The 24,975-nt window shown below is 43.3% G+C and overlaps 2 protein-coding genes across 4 annotated transcripts in view; both read left to right on the top strand.

Moving 5' to 3' along the window:
* Positions 1 to 9,145, top strand: part of adm2a (adrenomedullin 2a) — a 9,361-nt gene extending 216 nt beyond the window's left edge. The window contains exons 2-3 of the mRNA XM_027018615.2: positions 185 to 402; positions 7,725 to 9,145. Coding sequence (XP_026874416.2) covers positions 308 to 402; positions 7,725 to 8,169 — 540 coding nt within the window. The 5' untranslated portion in view covers positions 185 to 307 and the 3' untranslated portion in view covers positions 8,170 to 9,145. The remainder of the gene's footprint in view (positions 1 to 184; positions 403 to 7,724) is intronic.
* Positions 9,146 to 16,056: 6,911 nt separating this feature from the next.
* fbxo18 (F-box DNA helicase 1) lies at positions 16,057 to 24,797 on the top strand. Of its 3 annotated transcripts, none has more exons than XM_027018624.2 (21): positions 16,057 to 16,191; positions 16,391 to 16,531; positions 16,743 to 17,254; positions 17,457 to 17,587; positions 18,100 to 18,235; positions 18,391 to 18,581; positions 18,836 to 18,910; positions 19,015 to 19,106; positions 19,435 to 19,603; positions 19,935 to 20,154; positions 20,250 to 20,337; positions 20,617 to 20,703; positions 20,999 to 21,135; positions 21,440 to 21,536; positions 21,639 to 21,802; positions 21,991 to 22,066; positions 22,302 to 22,505; positions 22,774 to 22,896; positions 23,347 to 23,459; positions 23,572 to 23,706; positions 23,968 to 24,797. In XM_027018624.2, the coding sequence occupies exons 1-21, from the start codon at positions 16,173 to 16,175 to the stop codon at positions 24,133 to 24,135; spliced, it is 3,078 nt and encodes a 1,025-aa protein (XP_026874425.2). In that variant the 5' UTR covers positions 16,057 to 16,172; the 3' UTR covers positions 24,136 to 24,797. The 3 variants fall into 3 exon arrangements, with proteins under 3 accessions (XP_026874425.2, XP_026874424.2, XP_026874423.2); XM_027018623.2 differs by having other exon boundaries at positions 16,698 to 17,254; XM_027018622.2 differs by having other exon boundaries at positions 16,692 to 17,254.
* Positions 24,798 to 24,975: the final 178 nt, after the last annotated feature.

Here is a 24,975-nt window from a genome sequence, read left to right as displayed (position 1 = left end):
TACAAATGGGTCAACTATTTCTTTAATACATTTTTTATTCCTAAACTTAACCGGTGAGAAGACAAAGGGCGTCCTCTAGCCAGAGTTCTAATACACGTCATGGCATAAAATGTGCACAAAAAAAAAACACGTTGGCCTAAAATGTATGAATATAATTTCTTCATCTTCACTCTGCTTTTTGCAGGACTAGGCTAGCATACCAACAGCGCTCTTGTCGCAGCAGCCTGAAGCTTCTCTGAACTCGGTGCTGTCCAGGTGCTTTGCAAGCCGTCTCCTGCCCAGGGGGTGTGAGACAACTTCTCCCGCGATGGGATCGCTTCTGCCGGCTGCGCTGTATTGCATCAGCCTTTTCTTTCTACAACTTCAGGCGCTTCCAGCGGGAAGCCGGTCGGGAGAGAACAGGTAAGATCTCGGTTAAAGCTGCTTTCTATGCGATGCTGATCCAAATAGGTCTTTATACCGTTAAATATTCACATCTGCTTTCGAACAAATGAAAGGAAGAGATGAAGTGACAGCTCACGGTTTTCAAGCATTGGCTGGATATAGCCTACTCAGAAAGGCTGCATTCACTTTTGTCTGTGATAAATGCCCACATGAATTTGTAAAGGTTGTTCGTGGATAAGTATTCCTGTTTATTGGATTGGTTTTATTCTGATGCGTGCGCAATGTTGTGCAAACTTTTCGACTCGTTGTTCACCTCGCTAAAAGTTAGGGGAGTGCGTATTTTACCCACTCTGTTCCCTAGAGGGATCAGTGCGGCTCTCCCAGTGGTTCTTCTCTCGCAGCCTAGCGCGTGCGATAGTGAACGAGGTCAGCGAGCGTGGTTGACGTGCAGCACTGAACGCACGCTCCTCTCGCGCCAAACCTGCACGGCTACCCTGGCGGGGACACCGCTGTGCCGCTGCTCTCTGTCTGCATTACGGCAACATTATTAAAATGGTTGTGCTTTCTGCATTATGGCAACAAAAGGCGGGTTTATTAAACTGGGTGACTTAAAAAAAAAATCACATTTATGGAAAATGTGTATTTTGATTCAGGAGGCTATTTTTAAGAGGCGATGCGATTACCTCTGTTATCAGCTTGGTAGAATACACAGGAGCAGAACAACACATTAATCTTAATCTTTTATCTGTGTGTGCTGTATACAGTTACTGAACCGCATTCAGTAATGCCGTAATGGGATCGCTAAATAAGTTACTTTGAAAGCGGCCATAGATAGAATCGGGGTTAATTTACTGGGTGGTAAGAGCCATTTGCAACAAACAGAGCAATACAAGTTAATTGATTATGACTTTTTTAATTGGACAAAGACGTTTTTCTCCGTTCGCCGGTTTGACAGGCCAACTTCAGCAGTAACTGGGTTGAGCTATATTAACGCATGCACTTGAAATTTTATACGCGATCACATGCGATCGTAGCCTGGATTAGGGCTGGATTCCCCGAAAACATAGTGAAACAAAGGTCATCTTTAAATGGCAGAGCAAGAATTACATTGAACACACTCTCTCTCTCTCCAGTTCAATAAAATGCAGTCCACACAGTGCTTAACAAAAGTTAAAAGTGTAGAACTTTGCTGATTCACAGGTGTACCAGTGCCGTTTAGGGACAGCGTTTCAGTTTGTGGGGAAGAGTCTAAGACCAGTAATATCACATGAACAGGCAAGGAGGCGGTAGTGTCTGTGCGCCCTCTGCTGGCTGGGAAATATATTGGTCATGTGCCTGGATTCAATGGCAGCTAGTTTTAATGGCAGTGTAAAAACATTCAAAGCAAATTACACGGACCTTGAATATTTGTGGGTTGGAGTAGACCTCTGACAAATATACACCCTTTCTTTTGCTTTCGGAGTGGTCATAATTTATATACAATAAAAAAACATTTGTAAAAGAATTGTCATAACGGACATTGGTGAGTCATGACTTTTACATCTGAGAAATAGAAGTGCTTCAAAACAAGCGAACGTGAGCGGAAAGGCAGACTATTCCTGATATTGCCACACTTCAGTAGGCTCTTGTTTAAGGTATTATTTGTCACTCAGGACATACAGTTAAACTGTGAAGCTACTAAATGTCACGTGCTAAAATGGTGATGCGGAGATCCCATTGGCATCTGAGCAGTGGACATTGAAGCAAAGACAACCTGTAGGAAAGGAATGAACATCTCTGTTAATGTCAGACTGATGGAGGAAAGTCCAGACGGATCAGTTGTTTTTGATTCCTGCAGGCACCATAACAGCGTAGCACCACCTGTGCCTGCAGGGTACAGTTCAAAAAGAGCAACGAGATGTCCTGTAAATGGAAGACTGGATGTCCTGTTTACACAAAGAAAGTGAGGCGGCAGACAGCTTTCTCACAACCCTCCTCCGATTGTGTTCCGTGGTAGAGAGACGGTACATAGTCTGTCTGTGTTCCGTGGTAGAGAGACGGTACCTAGCTCTTCCCTCACCACCGGATGTGTATATTTACACATCATTCTATTTACACATCATTCTATAAATAGGAAGTACAGTACCACCATTTTCTATGAAGATTTCTAGGAAATCTTAACACCCCCCTGTATCACATACCAGACTTTAGAGTTCTGTTCTCTCTCCCGGGGTGACAGGGGCCTGCTTTACAATCACTCTAAATGTTTAGAACTGCCACCTACCCTGCAGTCTGTCCCACCTTACAGAACATGTCAAGATCTTGTTTGCCAGTGAGTATTTTAGAGGCGGGAGCGGAGCAGCATGTTTAAAGTGGATTTAAGAAAACCAGCAGCTACCTGGACCACTCTGAGGGATCACATATAACTTTGTACTTACAATGGTCTCAGATGACTGAAACTGGTCTCAAGTGGCTCAGTACTGGGCCCAATGACCTTGCTGGGCTTTTACCAGTTTCCCATCATTATCTCAAAATCATTAACTAATCCCTTACGCCAGTATACTCAAGGAACACCAAACGGTGTCCCCAACCTATATTTACTTTCCCAGAGGCCAAGGTTATTGATGATCTATTGACAGAATGCCTTACACCATGATGTTGCTGTACTGTTAGTTCAGTAGGATTAGATACAGTAAAGGCTTGGCTTGAATTTTTTTTCTCTGTGCATTCACATGCATTATTGCAAATGCAGTAGGGTTTGACTGCAATAAAACCGCAGATGACATTACAGACTGACAGAGATTCATGGCTCTCGAAAGGGAATTTAAAACTGAACGCCATATATTCTGGATCATGGTAAATAGGCTTCACTGTAGTCTGGTGATGTTTGGAGTGGGACTGGCTTTTCTCCCACCCTGTTTTACAGCCTAAATATATTTCATGCCAGTCAGGGGGTCATTATTGCCAGGGCAGACACAAAATTCAGCAGTCATACAGAATTCCACTATGGATTAAAGGCTAAGACCTACATTCCACATTGTCCAGTCTCTCCAGCTGAGGACAAAACTTAGGCACGATAAGGGGTCTCATGTCTCTGCATAGCTAGAGACAAGGCTTTAACTCAGATATTTACTAATTATATTTCTTCTTTATTTCTCTGAGCAAAACTTGGCACCAAACGTACTGTTTATTGCTCTTATCTAATGCCACTTGAAGATGATTCAATCTAGTTTAAAAATGTGATGAGACGATGAGGTTTCTTGGGCAGCTTCTTAGACAAAATGGTTCTTAGACAAGAGGAAACTTCTTCCCAGACGCAGTAAGACTGCTTAACACACGTCTGCCCCCCGACACCCACTTGAACTGATCAAGAACCTTTCCTTCACCACCGGGACCATTAAGGCTCATCCCAACATCTGCTTTGAAGTCAACTAAGCAGCGACGCTTTAACCCCTTAAGCCTTGTTCAGCTGTTGTTACTCTGGATGTTCTCCCACTCAATCCATTTTCTGATAAAACCTCTCACAGTTTATAGTCCTTCTCAGATGACACAAAGTGAAGTCACCAAAATGTACATTAATTTGTTGCCCTGACTTGTTACGATACCCAGAAGTAGGAACACCTCATGCCAATGTATACAAAATATATAGAGAAATTACAATAAAACCTATACTTCAAACATGAGATTTGATTTTAAAGTAATGCAATTCTAGTGTTCATAACTATGTATCGCAGTTAATCTTCAGCGAAGTTCACTGAGTTTTATCTTTACCCAAAGTTACAAGAGGTTGATTGTCTTGACAGAGATATTGGTAATGAATGTTAGTGACTGTGGTTAATTTTAAATCAGAGTAACCCTTGGGTCACAGTAACTTTTCGTTAGGTAAGTGCATGGAACTGTTCAGAAGTATTTCGCTGTATTTTTTATTAATTTGTTCTTCTTAATACAATCAGACAATCAGAACCTCATCTCTAGATTGTTTTTGCAGCGTCCTAATATCTCAGTCATGTCTCATTTCGCAAAAGAAAAATCACCTTTCACCAATTTATTCCTGTGTAGATTCAAACAATAAGCACCCTGTTTTGTGGTGGGAGCATGCAGCTTTAATCCAGATTTACTGGCACTAAACTGTAAGTCTAGTCTTTCTCACTGCAGTTAGGTAAAACATTCCTGGCCCATAAGTCTTTTTAGAAGGTGCAGTTCCAGAAGTGGAAGAGTCCCTTCTATGTTTCAGTTCTTTGACTGGTGGTCGAGTCCAGACATGCTTACAGTATAGTAGCACATGAAGTGAGTGAGGAGAGACTGGGACGTGGATAACTTTCAAAAACTAAAATTGCTTTGTCCTTGTCGGAAAAATAAAATATTTCTATGTAAAAACACCAGTGGAATGCCCAAGTTCTTCTGTTAGAACTTTAATCTCTGATTTTTTTTTGTTTTGTTTTTCACTTGTTGTATATTTACCTTTGCTAAACCATTCTAAGAAGACTAAAAGAAATTTTCTGGGGTGCAGTTCTGGCGTCCAGGCCTGTGTTCCGTCTCCCATTGGCAGGGTGAAAAATGGACATTATTGGGAGAAAACGTCCCCCTGTAACCAGAGAAGTCCATTAGCTTGATGAGTCATGGTCACATCTTCAGTCAAAGAACACAAAGTAGCTCTGTAAAAAGTGACCTCAAATGAATAGACACATTAATGACTGATTTAATTGGTTTCCCTGTTTCACGTTGTTCGAGTAGAATCAAATACCATAACTTCACAGCAAGTAAAGAAAAATTGGTTCCATGAACTGTAGACCACGGATGAAGCAGAAGTAGGTGGTCTGTCTCTCCAAGAACGAGAGCTAATTAAATACCAGATACTCTTCCTTTTTCCACTTGAGTTCCTTGAGATTCTCCTGAGTAGTTGCTCCCCACGGACATCGCAGGGGTTCTGTGGCTGCTTGCCAGCCTAGATGAGAGAAGGGCCACCTTCAGTAACAAAGAACAGAGGACTGGTGCCATCGCAAGGCTAAAGTCCGCTTCTAAAGACCCGCGTCAAAATACAGCACTGACGGTGGGTGGTCAGACGAGTGGGTCAAAGGTGGCGCGTCAGTCAAAATGTGTTGTGTACGCTGGTTACTATGATTCAGCACAGAGCAGGGTTGTGGTGTTGTTTTTTTTATCTCAAAACCTTCATCGTTCAATTGGTTCTGCTGGGAGGGCTTTTCAGAGACTTGCAAATGAAATTTCTGAATGGAGGTTTTTCATTATGTCCTCGGTGGGTTGGGTTTCGCGACGCAGGTGGTAATTTTCTCCACTGAAGGCCCTACACAACAGAAAGCTACCACAACCTGCGATAAGATTTCACTGGGGCCAACAACTAATTGAAGAAATTTTATACCTTAAAAAGACATGTATATTTAAAAAAAAAGACCAAATCCATGCTAAAGTTAAACCACTCATTTCCAACAACGCTTCTGGGCAAAGCAGTATGGGTAGAGATAGGACAGATTTTCTCACAGCTAACGTAAAATGATTTTTGTACTGTAGTCATGTCCTTACTGAAGGTTGTCAGGGTCCAGAATCACAGCCAACCAGACAGGTCAGCCATGTTTTCCACATTAGCATACCGTTCTCCATCTCAACAAGCTAGCTACGCTATCAGCAGAGACTGTCAGTGTTCAAAGCTCATCAAAGCACAACATTCTAGGTCAAGATAATGCTCGTTCAAAAATCTTCACGACATTCCAGATGTTTCATTTGGGATGTTGGATCACTTTGACACCAGGTGGCCTTAGGGAAGACTTTTAATGATTTAGCAAACACAGATGAGCTGATGGCGCTCCAGGATAGAGGAGATGAGCTCTTCTTAGACATCTAGACTCGAGAATGGAGATTGTCTGGATCAGGCTCCTGGGCAAATGAAGCGTAGCTTTGTGATCATATAAAGTTTAGAGATGTGCTGCTCAGCTGCTGAAGGAGTCAAATGTAATACATGAGACTAATACTGATTATTACTTTATTGGGATTTTGAGGATTGTAGGGTGGACTTGAAATTTAAAATATCATTTAAAAATATGAAACAAAAATATATCTATAAATGACATATAGAACATCTGCTGGTGGGAAGTGACCTGTGCTCACCAAGGTCAGCTCTGTAGACCTCGTGTTTGCGTTCCCTTTGTAGTTTAGGTCCTGTGTTTATGGGTTGCTCATGTTCAGTTTTTTGTTTTTTTAGTGACCCCCTCTTCTTTCATATAGTCATATGTGTGCAACGTTCACACTAAATGTTTTGGCAGTAGTTTTTATAGTGAAGGAGATGACAGAGCCAGTTGCTGAGTCTTGTTAAGAAAGAAGTGACTCTCACCTCTGTTCTGAAACACTCGGCTGCCCTTCTCCCTTCCGGAATCTTATTCCTCTGCCTCGTCATTTCCTGCACCTGTGCCGTGTTTGATGTCATCTGTCTTTGTGTGCATATATAGAGAATGTTATGTCTCTTCACACCATTCTGAATTCATGTTATTGTTGTGTCTTTCCGGGTTCCTGATTTCCCAGTGTTTTCTACGATATTACAACCTTATGCGACAACCTTAGCTCGTTTGTTTTTTTTGGGTTTTTTTGTATATACTTTACATGGATACAAATAGTGACTGCGAGCCCAGGAACTGTCCAAGTAAACAGATTATATGCAAAGATCCATCATCCCTCTGGTTTATGCCTATTAGAGTGGTCACTTATAACATAACATGCAAGATTTTCAACTGGATGTTGTATACACACCGGATGCCATTTTGTGAAATGTTCGGAGGTTGTTTGCTGAGGTTTAAAATGGCTGATGCCTTAGCATGCACCTGCCATGTGGCTAGGCGTGAACAGTGTTTAGAGTAAGACCTTCACTAGGGCCAAGTGCAAACACATCATAATGGCTGAGGGTAAATTGCAGGGGCCAAGTCTGCAAATCCAGCCTTCCCGTCCAACAGAGCAGATGGCAGTATGCAAAAGGCAGGACGAATGTGAAGTGTTTACTGTTCCCTCTGTCCTTCAGAGCCGTAGCGCTACTGAGATGTGGACACAAGTGAACATCAGCCATGCTTTAGTCTCAGTACATGCACTGTATGTTCTTAATGAAGGGTTTGTTTAGTAGTCAGTTTATGTAACGCATAAATCCCTTTCTGTGTGGCTAATGTTCCATCTAATTTTACACAGTGCACAGGACCATTCTTTTTTTAAAAAATATCACTCAAGGATGACTTGTTTATTCAGTGTTTTTCTGGGAAAGATAATGAAAGATACATCACTCCACACAATTTGACTTCAGTGTTATTGGCACACATTGTGTCCTAGTGGTAGTAAATTAAGCTCTTTCCTGTTTCTGTGCTCTGCAGGTTGGATTTCATGATAGAGTCACGTCAACTTGATGAGGGCAGCGCCACCTCCCCAGACTCTGACCAGCGCTCGGAGGACACCGCTGCCCCTCCGGCTGTATCGTTAGACCGCGGTGCTCTGTGGAGAGCCCTGCTACTGAGAAACCCACCCGCATCATCTGTGGACTTGACGAGCTTCCTCCATGTTTCCCACACTGCTCCGTCCATGGGAGGGGCATCAGCCGAGGGAGGGGAAGAGCCAAACCGAAGACGCCCAAGGGGCCGTCGCCATGCCCAGGTGCGGATTCGGCAGCATCAACCCCATGGCCAGCTGAAGCGTGTTGGGTGCATCCTGGGCACCTGTCAGGTACAGAACCTCAGCCATCGCCTCTACCAGCTGCTGGGCCAGTCTGGACTTCAGGATTCCTCTCCCATAAACCCTCGCAGCCCCCACAGTTACGGATGAGCCCTGGAGTGACCACGGCCTCAACGGAAACCCCTGCTCAGCTGCTTTACCTACGTGTGTCCCAGTCAGTCTCTTTGGTGTTGTTACTGTTACTGTTACTAATAGGCTAAGAAATTGATTTGAAAAATTAATGCAGAACTTCCTGTGTTTGCCATCCTGTCCATTGCGAAATTGTGGAGTCTGTTTTTTGTTTTGTTTTGTTTTGCTTTTTTGGACAGCTTATGTTACAGACATGGCTGGAATTCCCATTCTCTCTGAGACGTTTTCACGTTTCAATCCCTGTGCTACGAGAATGAAGCCGTATTTTCTTTACAGTGCCATAAAAATGCCGTTGTGAACTATGAGCTGGTCTGCACTGCTGAACAAACTCCCGGGATCTGCCTCCCAGGAAACCTCACTTAAGGCCGTCAGCATCAACACTGCAGATCCAACTATTATGCGGATTTGATCCCGAAGTGCATTGGGAATTCTGTCAGATCGATGCCGGTGCACCACATGAGAGACTTGTATGGTGCTAGACCTCCTCACCTCGCTGCCAACCCATACCCTAAGAGCAAGGAGACGGCTCCCGACGGCCTGGGAGAAGAACTCCACCACGAGCAGATGCAATGGAGTGGCATCTGCCAGCTATCTCACTAGAGATGACCACCGACAGCCTCCCACCTTTTCAATGAATGCTTAGATCGGATCAGTTTTGACCGTGAGACCAGGTCCAATACACATCAACAATGAAAGATCAGCAACCGAAGTTTACATAAAGGTTTTATTTTAATTAATGGGTAATTCTTTTGAAAATGATAGTTCTGAACCATGTTTTCCTTTAAATGCAGTGGTTAGTTGGTTAAGGTCACGATGCTCGTGTACATGTGGTTACTGGTAATAATACTGAATCTTTCCAGCTATAGTCTAGAAGCTCAGTTAGTCTTGATGTTATATATAATTTCTAAGGTTATAATAAAGTGTAATGGATAATTTAGATAGTTGGATCCTGCTGGAGCATTAACAAAAGACATCTTCAAGTTCAAGTTTGGTTTATTTGTCACATACATAGTCATACACAGTATAACTCGCAGTGAAATGGTTCTTCTCCAACCATTTTAACACACACACACACACACAACAAATTGCTCCTTGCTGATTCATAATATACACAACATAAATGTAAAACATAAAATCCACATATTTTTGGCATCAACTATCCATTTAAAAACAACACAACAGTGGAGATCGTGTCCTCTAGCTGAAAGAGAAGCAAAATGCTTAAAGACAAATCTTCACTTTATTGGCCCTTTTTCTTTCAGCCAGATAAAAATGAGTGCAGTCTATTGTTATACTAATTCTGTATATACTAATGATGATAAGATTATAAATCAACCAGAATTTCAGTTGAGAGTGTGCCAGCTATACACTCCCACTGCTGTACCTGCAAGAGAAGCACCAGAGATGCTTTGTGAGCGTTTTAAGGGGTCACTCTTCCCGTAAGCACTGTGTGTGCTTTCGCAGGTGGATGCTTGTGCCAAAACTACTCTGTGTGCCTTCTGCATTCAAAGAAAATATCTGAAACTAGCAGGAGCCCATTAGGAACCCATGGCGAAACATTGTAAAACACGTTAAGTGTTTTCATGCATTCAGTGCCCGAGGATTAAAATCCCAAGTAATCCCAAAAGCCATTTGAGGCCAGCCCTGGTCTTGCCTGAGCATTCCTATCTAGAACTATTCAGTGTTAGATGTTCCTGTGGATTGTTTATGTAAGAGCAACCTAGAATATGTCTACAAAAACAGTTTAATCCACCCAAACCACATGCATGAATTCCATTCTTGGCCTATAAATTTCATGCCCACCACAGTTTCTGTATTGTTCCAAACAGGCAAAGAATTTACCAAAAACCTGATTTTACTTGACACTTAATTAAATTTATTTGGGTCATAGTGTAACTGCCTTTTTCACTCCTTTTTTATCACCTGTAATATGTGTCTTGGAGCAGGCGATATTTTCTTTGGTTGGTTACTTTTTCTTAGTCATGTCTACTTCTAGAATAATCCTGAAGGCATACTGGAGCTGGGATCCTGAGCGCTTTGTGGCTGATCTGTTCAAAGGCACCTTGACCACTCTGCTGTAATCGATCCTATCCATGTTAAATGGCTTATCATTAAAACGCTTTTAAACTGCCGAGAATCTGGTGAATCTCTGTACTTAAGGACCTGATTGCGTGAGTGTGCGTGCATGTAGGGAATGCTAAATGCCATGCTTGAATCAACTGTGAGAGCTTTAATCGCGAATCTGTTTTTGGTTTCATGTTTAGTGTTGTAGTTGTGTTTATATATGCCTATTTATTTATTTTGACTAGACTGGTGTAAATTTCGTGGTGACACTCAAGTGGTGACATCATTGCTGACCCTGTGTACATCTGTGTTTGTGAGAAGGCAGTGTGCAGGCCCACCTATCCCCACGGCTTGTTTTTAGGACCTTTGTCCTCTAGCTAGGTCTCTAGCCTTGTGCAGCAGGACAAATGTATTGCATCACTTCCTCTTGCTGCAGCGCTGTCCATTAGTTGGAGCCCAGTGAATTTGAGCAGAACCTCTGAGGGATTTATGAAGGTTATCACTGATGCCTGCTAGAAACGCTTGGGTGTGATGTGTTGGTTCTGTAGTCTCCTAGACCACACTCCAAACTCACATTTACCATTTTACTAGAGGTCAGTCAGTGTTTTAACCACAACATGAAGCACTTTACAGCAAGACCCCTTTTTGAATGTCTTAACTTGAAACTCAGATGATGTAACTAAATGATCTTTGAAACTTGAGTTTAACACACCCTATGTACGTTGCAATGTATTTTCAATGATGTATCTGTACTTTATTAGTTATACTATTTAAGTAATGTATTTATGTATTTATAATCCACCAAAGACATTGTTTATCACCTGGAAGTTTCACCTTGGAAGTGCATGATGGGTGGGGGAATAATGCATTATTGAAGCCCTGCGCTTAGTTCCATAATGCTCATGATTCTATGTGAAATAAAACCATGGTCAGAAACATTATTTATGTGTCCTTGTCACTGAAATGCTTATATGTGCATTTGTTGTCTATACAAGTGTATTTTGAATATTTTGGCTGCTACTGAAAGCTGTGTAGCATATTATAAAGAAACTGGGGGGGGGGGGGGGTGTTTTATATATATATATATATATATATATATATATATATATATATATATATATATATATATATATATATATAAATTTTTTACTTATTTTTTATTTTATTTATTTATTTTTACTAGAAACTACTATATGCTATACTAGTACTTAGTATAAATCACAATATTTTAATAAGTAGAATAATTATACATGTAGAACATAAGCATTCCCTTTTCTGCCCAGTTATACAGTTATAAATCATTTTAAAAAATAAAACTCCATTCTAACCCAACTGCATTAAAAATACAAACCAGTCCTCATGAAAATTAATAATCAGATGCTCCTCTTCTACTAACGTATTTTTAAGAGTGAAGTCTTGATAGTGACTCTCTAGGCAACACTTTAACCTTCATCACTGGGAATGAGGGCACAGGATGCAGTGGTGACAGGCTCCTGTTTGCTACACACCCTGCGCTATGGTGCCATGTGCCATATGGTGAAGGTGGATGTAAGGCCACATGAGAGTCACGTTCAAGTCACATGGAAACAAGAGTGCAATATTAGCAGTGCTAAACCACTAAGTCATCAAAACCATTTCAATATGTGAATGTACAGGCGGCTGGGAGGTGGGGTGGCTGTCTTCTGTGGCTTTCAGTGAGTATTAATAAGTGACTAGCAGAAGAGTCATGCTTTCCACTGCCACTTCCCAAAAAGCAGGTCAATAAAAAGTATCCAAAGGACCTTGTTTCTCTGGAAACTGTGTACTTCACAGCTTCACTGTTCTGTGTATTTTATGTGGCTCTCCTCGGCCATGGGCAGAGCAGTCACAATAAAGCATTTGTCATGTATGTGACAAATAAACTTTGAATTTTGAACTACAGTTTTGAATATCTCTACATCTCTTACTACAATATACTGCAGTTACGAACCTGCAATCTTTTTCATTTATATATATATATATATATATATATATATATATATATATATATATAGATAGATAGATAGATAGAGAGAGAGAGAGCGAGAGAGAGAGAGAGAGAGAGAGAGAGAGAGAGAGAGAGTTAAATAGGAATATTTGGCCTTCCTTTGCTAGGTGTGCATCAGGTGAAGGAGAAGCCGCTGAATGTTTACCTTGAAAAGCCATGCAGGCTCATAGACATCATCTTCCCACTATGACAGCCGAGTCACCAGAGCTACCCTGGGCTCCAGCGTGCACCGTGCAGTTAGAATGAGCTCTAGTGCACTCCGTAGGTTCACATTTAACACTCAGCATTTCAGTATAGCCCATAAGCCAAAATGGAATTCTATGTGGTTATTTATAGGGATCAAAATTAAAATTTTCTCTAAATCCTATTGGCTGATGCTAATCATAAAATGTGCATCAGCCAGTACCTACTTAACCTGATACTAGCACCAGCATACGTTTTCCTCTCCTCCCATCTAATGAGAGCGGCTAAGTATCAGTGTAATGTTCCTAAAATGGCACGGCTATGCGTTCATGCCACTGGATCTCTTCAGTCAGCTGATGGTGTTCAGACAGAGTGGGACAGCTCTGCAGAAAGATCAACATACGATTGCATCATTCGTGAAGTCCTAACTGCTGTGCTGTTGCTGACATCTCATTTAAATAAAATTTCATTACAAAACACATTCTGTCTATGGTCTGACATTAAACTGACCAGTTCTTGATCCTGAATAAAGTAGACAGGCATTGGGATACTGAATGTAAGGTGCTCACATGCCTTCCCATACCATTTTATCACAGTATTTACATGGAATATATTGTTATGATACTGCAGAGAACAATCCAAATGATTTCTTACTCTATTTTTTTAAAGCATATTCCTGTAGCCATGCCTTTAAAATAACGGCCCGAGCTGCTTTGCATCGGAGAACTCACCTCCCAACACGTCACCTACCCTCCTTGCGCAATGGCTGTGTGTTCCCCTTTCACCTACATCTCGTTTTGCTCTTGCACTGTCTCGTTCCGACGGCAAGCGGGAGCAGGCTGTGTGCGCGCCTTCACCTTCACACATTTCCACACATACCTTCCCCTGACCATTGACCTCTGCGCAGAAGCAGGCACTACTCCTTATGTTTTCCATTCCTGGGAGATGGATTGTGACTGGCTGTGATTTGCTGTGGGTGATGCAGGGAGTAAGTGCGAGACAACTCAAATACAGAATCACAGCTCTTAAGTGGTCCGTGCAAGTGGTGTCATAAACTCACTTTCTGCCAATTACTTGCTCACTTTTTAATGGTTTGGATCAAATTTCCCCTGTTTTAAGCAGAGAGGGATAGAGAAAGAGAAAAATTGAGAGAGACAGAGAGACAGAAAGACAGCGAGAGAGAGGAAGAGAGAGAGAGAGAGGGAGAGAGACCGCCACATGATAATGTTAAGAATAGAATCAGGGAAGAATATGCAGACACACTCTGGTCTTCAAGGTGATGTCATCACCACTCCACTAATTAGAAGCCTGAGCTGACTCAACTGAACACACCTCATTCATTCAAATGCACATAACACGCACACACACACACACACATCGTGCATACGTGCAGCTTCACACGACCAGAATAACCCAAAGCTACCTTTCCGTTTTCCAGTGCAAATGGAAAAAATGACAAAAAACCATAAACGAAGCAACAATAAGACTACGTACGATGTTAGTTATAATGGGATGTCCCTTTGCTATTTCTAATGTGTGAAGCAGACAAAGATGCCCTCATTATTTGCAGTAGTAATAAAACCAAGAACATCAATAATAAATAAGGTCTGAATAAGAGCTGGCTGAGAGAAAAGAATGGGAAAGAAGTTAATGAAAGTTGTGGGACTATTAACAAGGCAAAGAGAAATACAATACAGTTGTGTTTTTGGAAAAGAATGACTGCCAGAAAGGGTGGGCAGGGCACAGCCACGGAGAATAAGGGAGCTCCAGAAACTGGAAGATTAATTAAATAATAAGGCTTTTGCCTCCAGTGTTACTGCTGACACAATAGGCCAAGCTTCCTACAGGTTTTGCCCTCTGTTTGACCTGAGCACACATGGGTGTTTCTAATCACAAACAAAAACATATGTTTTGTTGGATTTGACTCATGAGCCTGGATGGCTATGATCTACAAAAACAAAACATGGAAAACTTCGCTATTAATATAGCAAGTGATTTATAAAAATAAATGAATAAATTACAATTTTATATAAAGCTTTTGATGTAGACCTTTAAGGCTGGTATAGATTTAAGTACCATTCTAAATAAAGTATTAAAAAGAACAAATGGTTATTATTATTAATTTAGTATCCCTTTCTTTTCTTAAACGTATTTTCTTAAACGTATTTTCTTAAACGAAATGCGTCACAAAATGATCTGGTACAAAATAATATTAAAAAACTATTATTAAACAGATTTTCCATGTTTGATCTTTAATCCATGTTCCAGGAATCACTTGTGTCACAGTCAGCTTTGTCTTTTAATGCATGTCGTGACGCATGAACAGAGTGTGTACAAGAGGGGCCTACGTTTAGATAATAAGGTACTTAACATTTTAAGGAATTGTATTTTTCTGATTAGTTTAATACTGCTAATACTGGAAATTTTAGCTCTTCCATCGCACCTCCTACTTTAAGGTATAAAATACTAGCTTGTATCTTTATTAAATAATTTCATTTACCAGTTAATTACCTGAAAAATAAATAGATCGCTTTTTTCCTCAAATATCGCTTTGGGATGCATGCTCTGGTATGACTGTGGTGTACTTATACTAGAGTACAAGCATTCATTCTGGCAAACTATGCTGGTGGCTAGTATAATTCAAATTTATAGTAAATGTGATGATATGGGGTCATAAACAATGAAAGGTCCTAGTAGATCAGCATCAAGAATAACAACATCGAAAGAATACACTGGCTCTTTGCTGTCTTTACAGGTTGCCTTTAAATGCTTGATAAATGACTAAAAAGGTGTCCTAATATGTTACTGTAAATTATAAAGGGTCTCGGTTGCAAGTTTAGTTAACAATGCTTTTAAAGCACTTTTAAATGGTCCTAAAAAGTAGATTGTTGTAGGAATCAGAAAACTTGTGTGGGTTTTTTTTTTTGGTCTTTTCACTAACTGTACACAAAATGAAGTGCTGTTACAATTACAATACAGTAGTAGCATTCAGAATTAAGCACATAAACATGTCAACTGAAGCAACCCACTGTCTCTATGAGCGTGACTCCTACTTCTACTACTACTAACTATAACCTGTTGTCTATCCTTATCAAATTACAACAGCTTGGCAGCAAAGGTAGACCAACCAGTGACATCTGCTGAATGAGTGATGACGAGTTGGGCCCAGTTAAGTAATTGTAAGTAATAATTGAGCAGCGTCTGCTTTGCTCTTACAAGCTTAATCTAATACACCTAACTCTGATTATCAAGGCCCTTCAGTATCATCAGAATATTAGAGCCAGATGTGTTCGACCTAAACTTTGTATTACATATACAGAGCAGATATATAGTGCTGGAATTAGGCGCGCCTGTTCTACAGCCTCGCTGACTAAAGACATCACTGCCCTCTAGAGACGTCACCTATACTTATGTAACATACGGACAAGAATACATATAAAAATAGAAACGGTTTTACCATATAAGTGTTATTACTTCATTTCATGCCACTGAAATTGAATGTAAGTTTTTGTTTTGGGTTTTGTTTCCTTGACTTTTTTTGATGACTTTTATTATGAAATAAACGAATATATTGGTCCGGAAGTTAGCGAAGTTTTTGCTCGAGAAATGGTTAGCTAGTTAGCTATTTTGCAAGCCTTTAAAACCTGGGATATTCTTTGACAGGTTGATTACTTGTCAGGTTTACTTGGCTATGGAGTCGGCTTTAAAAGGTGACGCCTGTACTTGCTCACAATTGGCTGCTTCTATCAAGCGAGATCCCACGATTAGTTTTATGTAGCTAGGTAGCTAACGTTAGCTACCCTTGCTCTTACGTTAGCAGCTTTCGCAGTATTTATTTGCGCAGTGGCTACATTTAACTATGTGTTTGCGCACTTTGTTGTTGATGATGTCGTTTCTCTGGTCAAATAGGGAAGGCCAAACGAAGACACCTGAGCGCGGCAGAGTGCTGCAGCCTGGCCCGAAGCCTGTCGCTCGCGCAGCCCTTGGCCCCGTGCAGCACGGAGCAGCAGCGCGGGCTCTACCCCAGGACCCCAACCAAGAGGAGAAGAGGTACCCGCTACATCCGACTGCCACATACCCAAGTGCATCATGACAGTCTGGCACTACACTAACGCTATGTAATGACAATAATGTATTCCTTAGACCACTGCATGCAACTAAGAGGTTTTTGTTGTTGTTGTTGTTGTTGTTTTTTAATTTTTTTTCAAAGCATCAGATGGCGTCAGTCAACAAAGAGGCATTATTGAGTTTTTTTCTTCAGCCGGAGTCCTCAGCAGCAGTCCACAGAGAACAAAACATCCCACAGTCAAGGCAGAGGAAGAACAGAATGGATCCATCATCCCAAAAGATACAGATGATGGACAGACACTCACAGACAACCTGCTGGAGGGCTTTACTGAAGAGATGTTTGGGGATGACGAGGACTTTGAGTTGGGCATATGTGCAATAAAGCAGGAGGAGGAGGAGAAGGAGAGGGCTGGATGCAGCAGTTGGCATGCTCCTCCCCCATCTTTAGCCTTCAGCGCTGGGCACTCTTGCATTATTGTCAAAAAGGAGGAAGAAGAGGATGAAGAGTACCCCGTGGACGCTCTCCCTGACACTCACTATGGACTGCTGGGGGTGAGTGAGCGGCTGGCAGAGCCCCAGGGTCACTTCCAGGACCTGCCGGAAGAGGTGCTGAGCGTCATTTTCGCTCAACTCCCCGCAGATGACCTCTATCGCCATGTTAGCCTGGTGTGCCGGCGATGGAGGGACATCGTCATCGATTCTCGGGTGCGTTGCCTGTGCTTTGTGACCCTACCGTCTAAAATTGTCAAGTTTACCACAGAACGTCGTTTTCTTCGTAACAAAAATAAATAAATCTGTATTCCTTGCTGCGGGTTTTAAAGGTGGTCAGGCCCGACATATAGGGTGGGACATATAGGGTGGGTGGCTTTTTCTGAATGTAAGGATGGGCCTGCTCTTTCTGGTCTAGTTTCTGCCCTGGAAGAAGTTGTATTACAGATACGAGAAGCAGGAAGAGCAGGCGGTGCAGGAGGTGAAGGCCCTCCTCGAAGCGAACCACATTGTGAAAACCGACGAGCTCTGTGTGCTGAACATGGTGAGGTAAGGCCCAACGGATGCCTTGCAGGGAAACTTGAATGCTCTCTAGCTGCACCCTTTTAAAGATTTCTGCGACATGCTGACGGCTTGTGCCGTGACTTGAGCTGGCTTCTCTTGAGAACGTGTGCTCGAACTGTCTACGAGTTCTTTAGACTCAAGGAAGCATGCTTTGGTGTGCTTAAAGTATCTAGAAGTTAAGCACTTGGGAGCTGTTCCCAAGAGATATTATAGCAAATGTTGTTGTAATAATACCTAAATCAACAGAACACCCAGTGCAGAGGAGTATGTGTACTGCAAGGCAGGGTTTTTTATTTGCAGGTTAGCAGGTTCAGCATATGATTGAGCTGAATCAAAGATACTGGGCCGAATCAAGCCCTCCTTGATTTGAGTGCATGAAGGCGGCTTCATAATTCCAGTACTCCCTTACAGGAGATTATATAGTAGCTCAGCAGCCCACACTCCTGTGTGCCTGTGTGGAGCAGCTGTGTGCTCAGGCTGGTCCGCTGTCGTCGCAGGTATATGTCCCAGTTCAAACACAGCGCCCGTGTGAACGAGAAGGATGTTTTGCTCTGCGTGAGAGGCCACCGGCTGTATGCCCAGGCTGAGGTCTGCATCAAACACAGACTGCCTGACATGGAGACAGCGGACATGGTATGTAGTAGTGACAGTCCTTGAAGTGGACATGCTAGCTGGGCAGATGTCCTCGTATAAACACTGGCACCTTCTGACTACATATGGCAATTGGAAACAGCATGTTTCTCATGAGTGTAAGGGCATGCTGAGCCGAAAGCATGGCTGTGCTGCAGGGGCCCAACCCGTGGTCAGTCATGGCCCTGGTGCTGGTGCTGGCAGACGGGGTGAAAGATGTCTTGGACCTGGTGACCCGCTTGCACGCCTCCGGCTGCCTGCTGAGCCCGGGGGGCATCTCCGAGTACCTGTGGGCCATGGCCACCCTGCTGCTCGCCATGAGAAACACCAACATCGTCATCAGCAACAGGTGAGCTGGGTGCCACATCCTGGTGCGACTGTGGTGCCATAGTTTGTCCTGCTGTAGTGGACACAGGCACTCGATTGGCTGCTACAGGTGATGTGTGTAAACTGGTTTAGTGTTCATAACATAACGGACAATTTACAACATTAGAATGTTGTCTTTGCTAGCCCATGGTGACAATATGCCTTAATTGGCATGGCTTGTTTCTAACTAAAGCCTGACTTTCGATGAGAGGTTGTGCTTGCCATGTCTTCTCTAAGGTGGCACTACAATGTCTTCTACGTGCTGCATCTAATGGAGAATGCACCGCCACCCGAGAGTCCTGCTGGTGGCAGGTAGGAGGCCATCATGTTACTTTTTCTTTCTATTTTACGCTGTGCTTTTGACCCCAGTGTCAGACAGTAGCCTTGTGTTTATTGCTGCGTGTGTCCGTGCTCAGAGGGAAGCAGCACCAGGTCACGCACGAGCAGCAGCAGATCCTAAATCACGACACACAGAGTGACCACGTTGTCAAAATTATGGCTTTTGCCGGTAAGTGTGCTGGGATTCCAGCTATATTTGTCTGGTTAATCACCAGTTACTCTGCTTGTGTTATGCATGCATGGGCTGTACTAGGTTGATTTTTGGTCTGCCATAAAAAAAATCAACCACAAAGAGTATTGAGATACTGAGTGCTGATTCACAAAGCTGTTATTACACAAACACAGAAGAAAATATGCACATGTAACACATAGTGAGAACTCTAACATCAGTTTGTCTTGGTGGTGTCTGTTCTAGAATTTGTCCCATGTGTAGATCCATCGCTTAAAAATAGCAAACAGCTAGTTGTACTTGTCTGAAGTGGTGTCGTTTTGGTCAGGCACTGGAAAGACAACCACTCTGGTGAGATATGCCCAACTGCGGCCACGCCTGCGCTTCCTCTATGTCTCCTTCAACAAATCGGTGGTGACGCACGCCAAAAGCACCTTTCCCTGCAACGTAAAGTGCAGGACCGTCCACGCGATGGCCTACAGAGCTGTTGGATACAGGTCAGCGTCAGTTTCATGGTTCATTCGCTCCCGGTAAAAGTCTTCTCTGGTGCTCTCTGCCCATAGCTCTGAATTTATCACGCACATGAGTGTGTTGCTAAAACTTTCCTGATGCAAGTTGATTTTGCATTGTATTCTGTATGTTCATTACCGCCTGTCACGTAACACCACTGTCTTAATTATCAGTTACTACAGCACCTACAAAGGTTTACAGCTCACTGAAGTCATTTGCAAGCAGCACTACAAATATTTTGAATAGTATGCCGATCGGCCCAGAGAAGCTCTTGCAAATGGTGCCGTTAAGAGAATCCGCACTGGTTTCTGCCCCCAGATACATGAAGCTTAAAAAGTTGGGCAGCAACCTGCAGCCCTTCACGGTGGCCTGGGTACTGCCCGACAGACGCGGGGGCTACGTCAATGCCAAGGTGGTGACGCAGACCATCAACAACTTCTGCGCCTCGACGGACGAGTGTATCGGGCCCCAGCACGTCCCCGACGTCTTTAAGAACACTCACGGCCGCGAGGAGTGCACAACCGATGCCCAAAAAAAAGTACAAACTGGTTAAAAAACACCCCTTATTTTTATTCACTCAGCGTGTACCTGCGGCATTTGTAAAAGATCATGGTGTGTGGTTTTTGTTTTCAGTTGTTTGCAGCTGATGCAAAAGGCATCTGGGCAAAAATGATAGAGCTGGAGCCTACCAAACAAATGGCCCACCATATAACCCATGATGGTAGGTTTAGTTAAAATAAAGCATGCTACATTTAGTGACAAATCAAGACGATTTGTCTAATTTTTATTTTACCCTGTCTAATTCCTAATCATCACTTCTAATCAACTGGTCCATAGATTGTTATTAATAGTAATTAAATAATAATAATAATAGTAATTAATAGTAATGTGGTCATTATGGCACATAGTTGTACCTGCAAATAGCATAACACCTAATTGAGTATCGTGTGACGCGTAACCGTGTGACGTGTAACCATGTGACGCACTCTTGTTCCTGCAGGCTATCTCAAGCTCTGGCAGCTACAGAGGCCTGTGCTTGACGAATTTGACATCATCTTTATTGACGAGGCTCAGGACTGCACTCCAGGTACAGGGTCCTCCTACTCAGTGAGACATTTCATGGCGTTTTGCTGGGTTGCTTTTTTTTTTTTTTTTTTTTTTTTTTTTTTTTTTTTTGGTCTTTTAACTGTGGAATTTGAGACGAGGGGGAACCAGTGCATGCTTTAGGACTGCAGCAGTCCGGGATGCTTTGATGTAGAAACCTGGCTTCACTCTGAGTGGACACTGAGCAGCTAGAGCCACAGCACCATAGTGGGCTCTCCTGCACAGCTGTAACAGACCGTCTGAGTGTGTTTGCCGGGGGGTGTGTGTTTGTTCTTCAGTCATCATGGACATCATGCTTTCCCAGCGGTGTGGAAAGATCTTGGTTGGCGATCCCCATCAGCAGATATACACTTTCAGAGGAGCTGTCAATGCTCTGTTTGATGTTCCACACACACATCTCTACTACCTCACAAAGGTAGGCGCGAGCACGCGCACACACACACACACACACACATTATTACCAGTAAGGATCAAGAATTGCTCTAAATATTATTTTATCTAAATATCTAATTCTAAATCTAATCTTAAAACCATCCCTAATTTGAGTCCAAAGCTTTACTGTTATCTCAGTTCTAACCCTAGTTGTATCTGTGCGTAATATTACACCTAAACATACATACATACACACACACACACACACACACACACAATACATTTTGAGACTTGTAAGCATTTGTGAAGATGGACTATTTGAATGTATATGGTTTTGTCTTTTGCAGAGTTTTAGGTTTGGCTCTGAGATTGCTTACATTGGTGCAACAATACTAGATGTGTGCAAAAAAGTGAAGAAGATTCTGGTTGGTGGATACCAGAATGGTAGGTGTAACTTTTATATATTTTTCAAGTGTGTGTGAGTGTGATCGATTAGATGGTTGTGTGTGTGTGTGTGTGTGTGTGTGTGCGTGCATGTTCCTTCAGGCAGTGTGAGAGGAGAAGACAAGGAGATGATGCAGACCCTTCGACTAGCCAAGAGCCAGGTTGGCGGGATGGTGGCCATTTTGTGCCGCTGCAATGTGACCGTGTTTAGTGAAGCCGTACGGCTGACTGACGCCAACCCCGACTGCAGGATCCACATCGTGGGAGTGAGTCCACTCAACACTGACCGCTGTTCCCACGTCTGAGCTCACCAACAGCTCACAGCAGTGGAATTTGCTCCTGATGTCAGTAAGACAAACCCCCTGGGGTCACTGTATGTTGAAAGTCAGACTCAAATCCAGTCTTTTTTTTTTTTTTTTTTTTTTTTTTTTTTTTTTTTTTTTTTGCATTTCAGGGTGTTGAAAATTTTGGTCTGAATAAAATCCTGGATATCTGGATTCTTATGCAGCCCGAGGAAAAGCGTAAGAGGGGTAAGTGATATTTCTACAGCTCTGACAGGTGCTGGATCCTAAGACTCTCACGTTATGGGGGGGAAAAGGAAGTGAAATATAAACGAGTTTCTGAAACATTGGATCCTCCATCACCTGCTTGAACGTTTGGTTAAAATATCGTCGTAATACTGCTGCTGTGTCAGATTAACAGAGGTTGTTAGATGATATTAAGAGGGAGTTGCTGAGGGTCGACGCTTGATGCTCTTGCCTGCAGAGAACCTGTGGATTAAGGACCGGTTCATCCGCCACTTCTGCAAAGCCAAGCTGGGGGGTTACGTGGGCCTGAAGAAGTACGCGGCGCACACGGAGGACCGTGAGCTGGCGGCCAAGCTCTCTGTGGTGGAGAAATACAATGCCCGCATCCCAGAACTGGTGGATCGCATCACCACCTGTGCCCAGAGCCAGGCCAGCAGTGCAGGTCCCTGGACACATCCATGCCCAACGCCTGTGCATGTTCTCTGTCTGTGCATGAAAGCTCAAGGAGGAGAAGCAAATAGAGATTTTGAGGCGTTTGTTGTAAAGGCACCTGTCGCAAAGCTCAGAATCGTGTTACCTGGGCACTTTTCAGCAGAAATGCCCTGCATCTTTTAGGACATTTACACGCAAACAGATTTGTAAGATTGAGAATGGCACGCTCGCGCACACACCCCAAAGTCCTGCATCTCACTCTGTGTCTGGCCTTGTAGATTACATCCTAGGTACGGTGCATAAATCGAAGGGCCTGGAGTTTGACACCGTGGTCGTGACGGATGACTTTGTGAAGATTCCCTGTTCCCGACACAACCTGCGCAGGCTCAATATAAGCCCAGGTAGGTGCGGGTTTGAAATCCGGTGTTTTGGCTTGCGGTTATAGAACATGAAGAGTGCTGAACCAACACTGTAGCTCACCTGGTAGAGCAGGGACAGCAGAGTCCTGGTGGAACACCAGCGTTATGGGTTTGGTTCCCAGGGAGCCCACAACTGTCATACTGATAAATGAACTGATCTGGATAAGAAATTCTTTAAACATGATTTATTTAATGGAAGTAAATTTTTCACTTTCCCCAACCATGAAAAGCAGATGTAGGTGTTGGCTATCTGCAGTCTCCTTCTATTTTAAAATGGATTCCTTGGCAGTGAAACAAGAATCTTGTCACCTTTTGACCTCACAACAGTTAATCCATCCCCCCCCTGCCGTAGCGCCTTTGTTGAAGGGCAGTTATGGGAAGAGGCTGTGGACAGTCTATCGTGTTCCGTGTACTGACTCCACCCTTCTCCAGGCACACGGAACGTTCAGGCGGACGAGTGGAACCTACTGTATGTCGCTGTGACTCGAGCCAAGCGAGTCCTGTACATCACCAGGAGCATCAGCAAAATCCTCACGCTAGCAGGAGTACGTCTGCTTTCCCTCTGCCCGGCCCGAACCCAGATACTCTGGAAGCCCTCTGAGAAGTTTTTCCAGCTTTTATTTGTTTTCTCTTCCTTGCTGCCACCATGCGCTGCAGGAGTACTTCCTGAGGTCGGAGCTGACCAGCACCCTGCTGAATAAGGAGGAGTCCTGCAGGTGTAGCACCAGAGAGTGTCCGAACCGCATTACCCAGGGAGCTCCTCTCAGCATGCACAAACTCCCCATTGCATACGTAAGCTCTGGTTGCTTAGGCTCCGTCTGAGTGTTAGTCTACTGTGCTGCTGTCCTCTTCATGTGTGTGTGTGTGTGTGTGTGTGTGTGTGTGTGTGTGTGTGTGTGTGTGTGTGTGTGTGTGTGTGTGTGTGTGTGTGTGTGTGTGTGTGTGTGTGTGTGTGTGTGTGTGTGTGTGTGTGTGTGTGTGTGTGTGTGTGTGTGTGTGTGTGTGTGTGTGTGTGTGTGTGTGTGTGTGTGTGTGTGTGTGTGTGTTTTCCAGTTGGATGATGTAGAGGAGGGTGGCGTTCTGTGTGCGGCGTGTGTGGAACAACGTGTAGGTCCTGTGGCCTTTCTGCTGGCTCCGGCTGAGAAGATCAGAATGATGCACTACACAGAGGAACAGCTGGAGCTGCCCATTAACATCTCCATGTTGCTGGCTCTGCTCTAGCTACACACACCCTCACGTCAAATACGTGTGTGTGTGTGTGCGCGTGCATGCATCTTAGCTCTAAAAAAGTGTCTACATTCATTTTTTCCCCCAAAAACAAAAGACAAAACCTTACGAACCTGCACTTAAAAGTGAGGAGTACTGCACCTCAAAATGTTAGCATTAACTTATGCTGTGGGAGCTTGTAATTAAATCTTGAAAAAGAAAAGCTCTTTTTAATCTGTGTTTTGCCAATTAGTCCCTGAGCGCTGGGACCGCTGGCTTCAGTGGTGCAGGACTGCTGAGGGTCCCAGTGCCCTGACTGACCTGGCCTGCGGTGGGCGTCTCTTGCGTACCCTTGCTGCAGCAGGCGGCATGTTGGTCATCATGTCTGAAAATGTTGGGTTTGATGCCGTCACCATGCTGGAAAGCAGGGAGCTTGAATGAGACAGCCCAAGGCTCTAGGGCAGAAATCTGCCCCAGTGTGCCTTCAGGCTCTGCTGCACCTGTTCAGTCGGGGTTGCCAGTCGCTATCCGTGTTTGACACACTTTTGCACTATACAATTAGCACAGCGTGTTTTTAATTTTTATTTTAATCGTTTTGAGTATGTGAATACGTGCTGATGGACGTCGGCATCAAAAACCAAGACGTACAATATGAGTAAAAAAGTTTTTACGCAAGACTGCGCTGTCTGTTTCTATGGCGCTTCCTGGGCACCGTGAGTGTATGTTTTATGAGTTGTTGAGCTTTGCGTTCATTAGCATTATGTTTAATGTCTACACTAGACTAATGTCTACACTAGAAGAAAAGCGGAATAATTAAGGTGTAGTGCAAGCCAAGCCGTGCCCTGTAAACCGGCG

This window comes from Electrophorus electricus, chromosome 7 (assembly GCF_013358815.1).
Source record: "Electrophorus electricus isolate fEleEle1 chromosome 7, fEleEle1.pri, whole genome shotgun sequence".
Lineage (NCBI taxonomy): Eukaryota > Metazoa > Chordata > Actinopteri > Gymnotiformes > Gymnotidae > Electrophorus > Electrophorus electricus.
This window is presented reverse-complemented; position numbering and strand designations above follow the sequence as displayed.

Excerpts from the sequence above, each read along its gene's own strand:
- fbxo18 (XM_027018622.2), top strand. Across the intron at positions 20,704-20,998 it reads GGCTCAGGACTGCACTCCAG|TCATCATGGACATCATGCTT; the intron begins GTACAGGGTCCT and ends TTTGTTCTTCAG. Across the intron at positions 22,897-23,346 it reads CAGGCTCAATATAAGCCCAG|GCACACGGAACGTTCAGGCG; the intron begins GTAGGTGCGGGT and ends ACCCTTCTCCAG.